The sequence below is a fragment of the Gadus chalcogrammus genome, chromosome 21 (assembly GCF_026213295.1).
Source record: "Gadus chalcogrammus isolate NIFS_2021 chromosome 21, NIFS_Gcha_1.0, whole genome shotgun sequence".
NCBI lineage: Eukaryota > Metazoa > Chordata > Actinopteri > Gadiformes > Gadidae > Gadus > Gadus chalcogrammus.
In genome coordinates, this window is record NC_079432.1 from 11,100,736 (window position 1) to 11,111,870 (window position 11,135).

Below are 11,135 nucleotides of genomic sequence, written 5' to 3' on the forward strand. Positions count from 1 at the left end.
GCAGCCTCCAGTAAACCCGGACAGACATGTCCGGACCTTGCACACAAACCTAACCCAGCACCGCCACCGACCTAACTTAACCTCCATCACCACCACCACCCACAACCCCCCCTCACACTCACAACAACACACGTCCATCCCTGCGGACTCAAAGGTACTTCCAGCTCCACCCACGACCCCCCCCCCCACTATGTGTCGGTGAGGACGTGCCAGTGGCAGACCTGCTGGCCCTCGGCCTCCTTCATCTGGCTCCAGTGGGCCTGCTGCTCCTCCCCGGTGCTGTTGAGGCCCAGGGACACCCAGCCCAGCTGCTCCCGCGGCCGCAGGCTGCTGCGCCGGCAGAACACCGACACCACCAGCGACACCTCCGACAGCTGGAACAGGGCCACCTGGAACACGAAGCTCTCCTTGTAGGTGGGGTTGGGCTGGCCGCGGCACACCCCAGTCTTGCACTTGGACATCTCCTTGCCCTTGGAGTCCAGCATGACCAGCTTGACGTAGGTGTCTGCGGCAGGGTGGTGGTGGTGGTGGTGCAGGGGGAGAGGGAAGGAGCAGGGGGAGAGAGTACGATGAGAGGCTGACCTCTAGTGGGGAGGTTTAGGTACTGTGGGAGCTTGTACACATGGGGATGGGACTTGTGCAGACAGATCATGATAGCTTCCTATGAATGTTTATGATAATTTAAACAGTAAATGTTCTCTATACTTGGCCCTAAAGGGGCATAATTTATGAGTTGACCTGGGTAAATATATACCTGCTAGAGTTAACATTTTATAGCGCGTGTAGAAACCAATACAAACATGATCAGATTGTATCGCCTCATTAACAATACAGACAAACGCATTTGGACAGAATCTGATGAATGGAAGAAGTGGACAGAGGGTGTGAGAGATAGATAGAACTGTTCAAAGACAGTGGGAACAGAAACAGAACAAAGAGGCAGGTTCACACTCACCTCTCATGACATAGAGCTGCCCTCCTACGACGTGCTTTATACAACAAAACAGGCCGTCTGGGACCCACAGCACACACAGCACACACAGTGTAAAGAACAGGGAGGATCACAGAGAAGGGGTGGAAAGTTAGAAGGGAACGGGACCCACCATGGAGCGTAAATATGGGGACATTTAGGGGTACTACAGCCACACACACACACAACACACAAAGTCCTATATGTAAAGAATGTGTTGCACTTGTTCTGCCTTCAGCAGGGTTATCGCTCTCCTCATCATTTCTATATCTATAACGGCTGTGTCTTGTTCTGTCTTGTCCTGCTGCGTGTTGGTCTTGGTTGTCTCCACGTGAACGTTTGTATTGAATACCTTCATTTAAGTTATGCTTCTTTAAGTGGATTTTGGAGTCTTTCTTGTTGGCTCCTTGAGTTTTTTACCCGTCAGCCTCTACACAGTAATGTTTGTTACATGCCTTTTCCAGAGTTCTTTTTATGACTTTGCCTTTTGCCCTCTTCTGAGTTTTTCTTGTTAGTACGACCAGTAAAAGTACTTTTCTTCACTTTCATCTCTTTGCACTTTGGTCCCATTAGCACCCGCCTAGCAGCATTCCTTCAAAGAATGTATAAAGGTGTCCAAAGTGTACGGGCAGGTCATGGAAGGCTGCCTGTGTCAAAGCCGCTGGGAGGTGTGGGGCGGGGGGTGGCGGGGTGGGATTGACCAGAAACAGCTTTTCCACGACCCCGGTAAACCTTCCTGGAGCTCACTCACCTGTGGGCTTGTCGGAGACGGCGGTCTTAAAATGGCTGCCCTGGATGACCTCGGCCGACAGGCGGCCCGTGGACGCGTTGTAGATCAGCCCCAGCAGGATCTCGGGGGCGCAGGACTCCCCCGTGGAGCGGTAGGACAGCGCGCCGGTGGAGCGCGAAACGCTCACCAGAGAGCCGCAACCCTGCAGTGACGGAGGAACAGAGAGAAGAGACCAAAGGAGCGAGCGTCTGGTGTTGGTTAGTGTGGTACCCTGGGGTCCACGCAGGAGGACGGAGACAGATTTAGCACAGTCGTTCATCACACCTCGGGAAGAACGACTCAAGGTTCAAAATAACCACCGCAGTGTGAAGCCTGAGATATTATACAAAGGAAGGCGGAAGCTAAAGCCAAGCAAAAATACACATCTTAAAGAAAAATAGGACTCAATATGAAAATAGGACACATTATCTGCACTCCATTTTAGATAATGTTAGGATATTCACCACGCCTGTCGACTTAACAGAATCTTTTTTCTGTTTATTTCTCTTTTCCTCCGTACCGTGAGTTCGGAGCCGGGCTCCAGCGTGACGGGCAGCGCCATCTTGCCCTGCAGGTTGAGCTTGGTCAGGTAGAAGACCTTCTCGCCCAGCACGCGTTCCTTCTTCATGCGCTGCACGCTGTAGAGGCGGAAGCGCACGGCGTGGTCCACCAGCGCCTCGGCCGTCAGCCGGCTGAACTTGAAGGTCTCGGTGAACACGGGGCAGGGCCCCCGCTGCACGCCCGTCTTGGCCCGCTGCTTCTTGGTGGGCAGCAGCACCAGGTGCACCTGCCACGCCACGTTGCCCGCCTGCCGCGGCGGCGGGATGTCGGTGGCGGCCGTGACGGTGACGGCCAGCCACTGCTGGCCCGCGTCGTACTCGAAGGCCACGTCCAGCGTCCCGTACTTGGCCAGCGGCTCGGGCTCGTAGAGGGCGGGGAGCCGGGGCCCGGAGCCGTCCTGGAGGAGGGGGTCGGGGGACGGGGGAGGGGAGGGGGGGGAGAGGAGGAAGAGAGAGTGGGACAGAGAGGGAGGGAGAGGGAGGGGGGGGAGAGAGGGGGAGGAGGAGGAGAAAGAGAGAGTGGGAGAGAGGAAGGGAGAGGGAGGGAGGTGGGAGGTGGGGAGAGGGGGGAGGGAGGTGGGGAGAGAGAGGGAGGAAGGGAAAGAGGGAGAGAGAGAGAGAGATTGAGAGTGAGAGAGGAGGGGAAGGGAATAGAGAGAGGGACGTGGGGAGGGAGTGAGAGGGGGAGAGGTAGAGATAGATGGATGGAGACCCAGTGAGGGAGGAGGGGGGGGGTAGGTTTCAAAGCGATGGAGTAGAGTAAAAGAGAGAGAGAAAGAGACGGGAAGAGGTCGAGAAAGCAGCAGACAGAAAGATGAAGAGAGAGAGAGGGAGAGGGACCACCACTTTATGTTACACAACATTGAGCCCTGTGGTGAAATGTGACCTCAGCAGTGGATCGTTTCACCACGACTCAACACGGCTCATTGCCTTGACATGGGGGGGGGGGGGGGGGTGAGTGGTCTTGACCTCACCTCGGGGCCCAGCACGGCGGTGCTGTCGCTGGGCACGTCCTCGTCATAGCCCTTGTTGAGGTAGCTCTCCGTGTCCTGGTCCACGCTGGCCTCGCTGGAGCAGCGCTCCGGGGACGAGCCCCTCCCCCCGCCACCCGTCCGTCCGCCACGCCCCGAGCGCGTGCGTGAGCCCGAGTGGGAGAGGCGCTCCGGCGTGTTCTGGTACGGCGGCGGCTGGAGCTCGTTGAGCGGAGACTCGCGCTTGATCCTCTGGATGCGGTTGGCTGCGTTGCGGTTGGGTATGGGAGCACAGAGACAGTGGAGGGGATGATGGTGATATGAGGTCACAGGATATAGGCTACCATGGGCTTCACTGTAGTCTCGGATCGAGGGGGTCCTACTAGGCGGTGGCAGAGCCTAGGAGGAAACCAGGCGAACTGAAAGTCTGATTTCACAATGGGATTGTACATTCTGTGTTTCTATGGTGTCTTGTCTGCACAACGTTGAATTAACAATCCACCAAACACCTTTTCCAAGAACCATTGGAAAAAGACGATGCCAATTACCCGCCTCCAGCAACATCATTGATCCAACCGAATATGAAGCCAAAGAGACTCAAATGCCCCGCTCACGATGAATTGAGCTCGCCTGCCATCAGTCTTTCTATTATAAATCGAAAGACTGATTAGTGACACTAGCTTCTTTCAAAATGCTCCATTCCCTAGAATACTGAATCACTTAATTTTTAAATTGTTTCTTTTATTTCTATTTCCATGCACAGCCTTGCCAACAGCCCCCTTGATACCCCTTGATACCCCGTGATACGGCGGTCCACTAGTGATGGAGGGTGTTGCTCTCACCGTGACCACTCGAGGCCTCGCTGCTGTAACCCTCCTGGTCGGCCGACTGTTTGGGTTTGTTGTCCCACGCCGACACCGGCTTCTGTGGGATCTGGGCCTCGGGGTCCCGGTCCTCCTCGCTGTCTGACACGCCCCCTGCTGGACAGACATGGAGGTGAGCATTGTGCGTTTCAGATCCGATACGCCCGTTAGCATATCCAGAGAGGTGAGCAGAAAGGGAAGAGGCAGCTGAAGGGAAAAGGTACAACAACACTTGTTGCTGCTTGAACAGCTCGGTCAAAGGGACAGTTTTCAGTCAAGTGGTGTGAAGGTCAGGGCTCGGAAGGCAAAAGTATGCAGAAATCCGAGCTTCTTTTGAAACATCTGCGACTGAGCTACATTTTAAAGGAGATTGGTTTCAAGCTGTTCACTCGACACCAAAACCTTGATGCCAACGAGAAAGTTAGCTTTGCATTCATTACTGCTGTGCATAAATAATGCGTTACAAGCAACACAAAACAAAGATAGCGTTACAGATTCCATGAGGTGTTTGAAACTAAACAAAGAACGAACTCCTTCCGATAACGTATGCATCTTCCGAAGTTCCCCTCCCCACCGTGTTCACGTTGCAATGACGTCAGCCCTTAAGAAAACCGAGCCATGAAATCATACCCGATAAATTCCATGTGAGATACATTATTAACGCTGAGGTCATATATATGACAAGCTGTCAGGAACTGTCATGAATGCGGTATAAGGAGGACTGAAAGAAGGGAAAAAGAGGAAAGAGCGGCCCGGAGAAACCGGTCGGAGGAAGGCAGGTAGCACACGGCCTAACCTTTCCCCGCCTTCTTCTTCTTCTTCTTCTTGATTTTCTTCTCTTTTTTCTTCTCTTTCTCCTCTTTCTCTTTCTTCTTGGACTTCTCCGAGCTCTCCTTGGCCTTCTTCCTCAGAGACTTTTTCTTCTTCGTCGGCTGCTCCTCCTCCTCCCCCTCATCCTCCCCCTCCTCCCCGACCTGTCCTTGATTAGTCTTGTCTGGTTCCTCCTCCTCTCCCTCCTCCTCTCCCTCCCTTGCCTGTCGGGCCGTCTCAGGGGTCTCCTGGCTAGACTTGTCTGTTTTGTGTCCATCCTCCCCGGCCTTGCGGGGGGACCTGTGGGGTTCTTCCAGGGACTCTCCGTCCACCTTCTCCCCCTGGACCGCGCCCTGCAGGGACTGGGACTCCGCCTCCTTCTCCTGCTGCTTCGCCCTCCGCTCCTTCCGCCTCTTCTCCTTCTCCTCCTGCAACGCCTGCTGCTCCGCCTTCTTCTTCTCCTCCTCCGCTATCTCCTCCTCCGTGCGCTTCACCCGCCAGCACCCGTCGCGCCACTCCCACTCCAGCTGGCTGTTGCTCCCGACGTTCTCGTCCCCTCCGCCGCCGGCGGAAGAGGAGGCGCCGGCGTCCGCCTGCTGGGCGCCCCAGGAGCTCCCGCGGTCGGCGTTGGCCCGCGCCTTGCGGGTCCCCGCCTCGCCTCCGCCCCCGTCCTCGCCGTCCTCCTCCTCGTCCTGCACCTTGCCGATGATGGTGCTGACCTGCTCCGTCAGCTGGTCGCTGACGTTGTAGGTGGCGTCGCTGACGGCGGTGGCCAGGTCGTCCACGCGGCTGCTCACCGAGTCCAGCAGGGAGGTGATGTTGACGGTGGGCAGGTTCTGCTGGAAGCTCTTGAAGAAGGCCATGGTGAAGACCCCCGCCCGCCCCCCGGCCTTGCCTTTGTGGTCGTCGTGGTTGTCGCCCGACAACGGGCTATAGCACACGCTAGTCGAGCATCACAGGTGCCCGACGGGCAGGTCGGCGTCACCGCGTGGCATCGCCATGCCTTACGTCGCTGTGTGCATGTTTGAAATTAAAACATAAAAAGCTTATAGGTTCATGCAAAACGTAAACTTATTAAAAACACATTTGAAACATTTTAGTGATTTACCGTAAATAATGCGATTGCTTTAGAGTGTATTTCAATTGCATGCACAATTCAAATAAAAAGGAAACAATAGTCATCCTGAAATCATAAGGTCCCACTTAGTCGAGCGTAGGCCCCTCCCTGTTTCTGAGTGGGCGTGGCCCTCAGTGCCACCACCAGTGGAGTGGAGAGGAGTGTGTGCGGGCACCTTGTTGGTCCCCTGTGGGGCTGTCCAGAACAGGGAGGCTGGAGGCACTCTGCGCTGACAGCTTGTTGCTGAGGTAGACGAAAAAGATCAGCATCAGCACCGCAAAGGCCACGAGGGAGGACAACGCGCCAAGCACCTCGGGAGAAACTGAGGAGGAGCAGAGAAAGAAAGAGAGAGAGAGAGAGGGGGGGAGAGGGGGAGAGAGATAGGTTCGAGATAATGTGGACGGACACACGTCAGCACAGAATAAAATTAGAAGAGAAGAGGGAATATTATACAATTGATAGTGCTGCTAATTTCTTTGACAACCCAAAGCGATCTCTCGGAAATAGGAGCTCCGTTATTACACTACAAAATTAATAAACTGGAAAATAAACTAAATGCACTCCTCATTTCCAAGCACGATATTAAAACCACTATCAAGGGGTCCAAATGCAGCGCTCAAGTTTGCTCTCCCCAACACTTTGACCTACTTGCATACCATCCATAATTCTACATAATGCATGGCCGGTGCACTTTATTTGACTAGCGGTAATCCCATTCGTATAAAGAACGTCTCACAAATTAGACTTGCGGGAGCAAAGTTGGCTCCTTACGCAATCATGAGACAATCCAGTGGGTTTTTTCCACTTCAAAGAGGAAATGGGAACAATCTCCTGAAGTCTATGTAGGCCAAACTTCATGTGACTATGTGGCCCCAGAGTAGCTTGTGTGCTATTTTAACTGGACTCAACCGAGGCTGTTATCAATGCTGAAATGTTAGACAGAATAAAGAAAGTAAACACACTCACGCACGCATTGGTTCTACACTTTATGCATCACAAAGGGCAGCTCAGGCAACCTGCCAACCTATATCAGATATTATCCAACATCAAACTGATTGTCTCTCTAGAACAGCCACACGGGTAGAGGCGGTAAACCAAACACATATTTTGGCTGGACAGCCTGTTCTCGGCGCGAAATCCCACGGAGACGCTCTAGGCTTGGCAGCAGGCAGCGTCTGGTGCAAAGCTGAAGCTTTCGGAGCACCAGCAGTGCAGGACCAAAGGGAACAACGGAGGGAGGCAAGGGGACAGTGTGCCCGATTTAAAACCTACCTTTCTCCCCTGCTCGGTTATTGGTCAATGAATCAGAAAGCTGAACAAGTTCCTATGTAGTCAATCCACATGAACCGAAGCCATCACATATTGGCACAGAAAACCCCACCATCTCCGGTGAACAGAATAGACGACCAGAGTGATCCGAAACTATTCCCCGTAGCTCTTGTAACAGTGCAGTCACAGACTTCTGTCCAAACTGATAACGGACGGCTTTGTCACTCCCCCTCTCACCTCCCTCCAACTACACACACACACACAACCCCCATAACCGCCCACATCATATCCACCCACCTCCCATCAGATCACTGTGAATGACGGTTCATACAGGGCCTCGCTCTGGGCATGTCAACACGGCTGAATAATTCAGGCGTCAGAGGTAAGGTGATCTCTCTCTCCCGTGCCTGTCAACCAGCAGCAGGTGGGGGCAGGTACAGACAGCTCCCAGAGCTACTGACGCAGCCGGCACCACTCCATGTAGGAGGGGAGGGGGGGAATAGTCTATGATTAAGCTCTGCAATCATTATCATCATCCACCTCTTCAGCATCAACAGCATCATCATCATCATCATCATCATCATCATCATCATCATCATCCACATCACACTGAAATTGTGATAAAGGGCTATGCACTATGCATGTTAAAGGACATACAAGCCTTGTATAAATCTTGTCACAAACAAAAGCAAAGCATGTCATGTTGGTGGTTATCACGAGACTCCCGTCTCACTCGCTTGCTGGTCCTTTTTTGTACAGTGGACAGAAAGCACCCACATGAGTTAAAGCGAGTATATGTTTTTCTGCATTTGTGCTTATTTGTGTGTGTGTGTGTGTGTGTGTGTGTGTGTATGTGTGTGTGTGAATATGCGTGTAGGAGGTACCCATGGAAACTGTGTTTCGTGTTCATCCATAATTTCAGGACATCATGACAAGAACCAGCAGATGTGTTTTTTTCTTTTGCATGGTTTTTTACTTCAGTGCGGAGTGCGAAACCAACGCACAACTTGTGACTCAGCGTGGTGCCTGGAAACCCAACCTGGCTCCGTCTACAACTAGATGACAAACTTCAGTTTTCATCCTGAACGTGGGACTTCACACTGCCTCCAGAGAAATGTCAGCTATTTCTGTCCTGTTGTACTCTTACCATTTCTCTTATTCTTTTGAAAAACGCTAATGAATTACCAGAGCGTACATTTCAGATCTTCCTCTTAGTGCAATTCCTTCTGAAAAAGAAAACCAAATACCTGCATGCCTTCACAATTCAGATAAAGGATAGAATTTCTGTTCAGATCATGGTTGTAGAACATCATGTGATATCATAATGTGCATGAATCTTAAAATAGGTATAATTAGTGTACGTTAGTCCTGAAGCTTAGCATGGGCTGGTCTTAAAGCTTCTTGGCTTTGGGGGGTATTTAAGACAAATGCAATCTGGGAATGTTGCTTACCGGGACCTCTGCCTTGCACGATACAAAGCCGACCCTAACCTCCCTTGCATAAATCATGACCTCACAGGAGCCTCCATCCCAGTGAAGTGTACCAAAACTTGATACGTCATGTATAATTCACACGCACTGCTGGCAGACGGACACTTTTCCATAGTATTTTTCACTGGGTGTGGCAGGTCCTCTGAATGGACATAGAATTTGGGAACTTTTTTGTGGCTATTTATTGATACATCGATTTTTTTTCAACCAGCATGCAAAAGTCCCCCCCCCCCCCCCCTAGCATGCAGAATCAGAAATGGAAATTACATCCATACACATATAAATGAGCAAACACATAACGGACCCATTTCACAGAGGTGTCACGGTAGGACAAACACAGGTGTCGCTTATAACACCTTTAACGATAACCAACGGGTAACGGTAGTGTCATAGATAGATGCCGCGTAGCTCTAGGTAGGCATTCAGTACTTACTATGTAATTAGTATCAAATTATTGTCCTCCATGTAGGTGATTCATGCCATGTAGGCCTAAGACTAACGATCATACACATAGGATTCAGCAGCAATAATAGCTTATCTATCAAGATAAGAAGTAGACGAAACCTTTAGACTAATGTAAATGTTAGAGTGAGTTTTATCCAGATACGTAAAAGGAGCCCACCGATAATTAGCGTTATGAGTGACACCTGTGTTAGTCCTATACAACACCGCAGTGAAAAGGGTCTAGTCCACACATACTTACCGACAAGACATAACAAACAAACAAATACACAAACACAATCACACATACTGCATTTACCTCTTCTAGCACAGATGAGCTCATGGACACCACAGTTCCTCCCCCCTCCTAGGAGAATCCAAACATGTGCACACACACACACAGACACACACACACACACATGAATTCACACACACATCGAGACACACAAACATGCACACATAAACAGATAGCATTGTCAGTGTGTCAGAATTGACAATCTTGTTCACTGACCATATGGGTTGCCTGCAGGTTAAGGGGGAAACACACATGCTCTCCAATTGAAGTGGAACTAATTGGAAAGGAGCAACTGAGCAAGCGTGTTAATCAGATTAATTTTTTTAACAACCACGTTGTAATAGTGTTATGCAATGAGACAGCAGTTTGTGTGTGTGTGTGTGTGTGTGTGTGTGTGTGTGTGTGTGTGTGTGTGTGTGTGTGTGTGTGTGTGTGTGTGTCTGTCTGCGTGTGGGTGTCTGCCACATGTAAATGGCTCATTCATCATTAAAGCACTACAAATATAAACTTTCTGGATCATAGGCTGCTCGAGCTCGGATATTGCTTGGAGAAAAGATAGCTCACATTAGAGAACATTCAGACAACTTCTGAAGAGTTCAGAAACACTGTGGATGTTAGCAGGGATACAAATAGACATGTCTGTCACACAATCCTGTTAAATTCGTTCTGGAACACGCTGGCGCCCGTTAATATGGCTCTACTGACGTCCATTTATGAAATTGTTTCCGGTATGTCAACAGCTATGACGGAGTCTCTGACGGTGTAACAACAAACAACGTGAGGATGCACGTGATACACCTATGTGTAGACTAATATCTTCTCTCGGAACGATCAAAATAAAACATGTTAGGATACTGCAAAGCATGTACCAGAAGGTCCCAGTGTGCGTTAAGACGACGTGGAATGGTAGCCTACAAGAACATCTTTAAACCCTCAAGAGCTGAAATTCCCCTGAATCTCGTATTAGCTCGGCTGCCAACATAGGATACCCTATTGTGTTTAGGGGAAGATAAAATGCAATGGTGCATGCGGTTCCATGACGCCTGCCATCAACGCATAGCACTATATCGCTTCGTCGGTCGCTGTCCGATTCAGCACCGCTTCCCGCGCCCGAGCCCGCGCGCATCCCGTAAAGGCTACCATAACATTCCAGTATCAGGACGGTCCTACTTTAGCATCGTGCGCTATAAGCATGCTCCGAGAGTCTCGAGATTCACCGTATTTCACCTCATCTAAAACAGCGTTCGCTAAACAAGGTATGTGAAATACAAAGCATTAACACTGTCCCAAGCAAGTTACACAAGTCCCGCAGAACACCTGTGACGATGTACTTACCATCAATCGCCATGATGTTCTGATCTGGACTCTACCAACGCGCGGGGGTGATAGAGAGAGGTCATTCGTGTGCCATTGGAAGGGATGGAGATAAAAATAACTGGTCTCGGAAACGTTGTTTGTGTGTGTGTGTGTGTGTGTGTGTGTGTGTGTGTGTGTGTGTGTGTGTGTGTGTGGGTGTGGTGTGGGTGTGGTGTGTGTGTGTGTGTGTGTGTGTGTGTGTGTGTGTGTGTGTGTGTGTGTCC

At 50.9% G+C, this 11,135-nt stretch overlaps 1 protein-coding gene across 1 annotated transcript; it reads right to left on the reverse strand.

Moving 5' to 3' along the window:
• Nucleotides 1–188: 188 nt before the first annotated feature.
• Nucleotides 189–10,903, reverse strand: syt14b (synaptotagmin XIVb). The gene is made up of 11 exons (XM_056581737.1): nt 10,891–10,903; nt 9,580–9,627; nt 6,236–6,382; nt 5,379–5,395; nt 4,977–5,035; nt 4,122–4,186; nt 3,274–3,536; nt 2,260–2,697; nt 1,722–1,902; nt 956–1,012; nt 189–505 (listed from the first exon to the last, which is right to left on the reverse strand). The coding sequence occupies exons 1-11, from the start codon at nt 10,901–10,903 to the stop codon at nt 189–191; spliced, it is 1,605 nt and encodes a 534-aa protein (XP_056437712.1).
• Nucleotides 10,904–11,135: the final 232 nt, after the last annotated feature.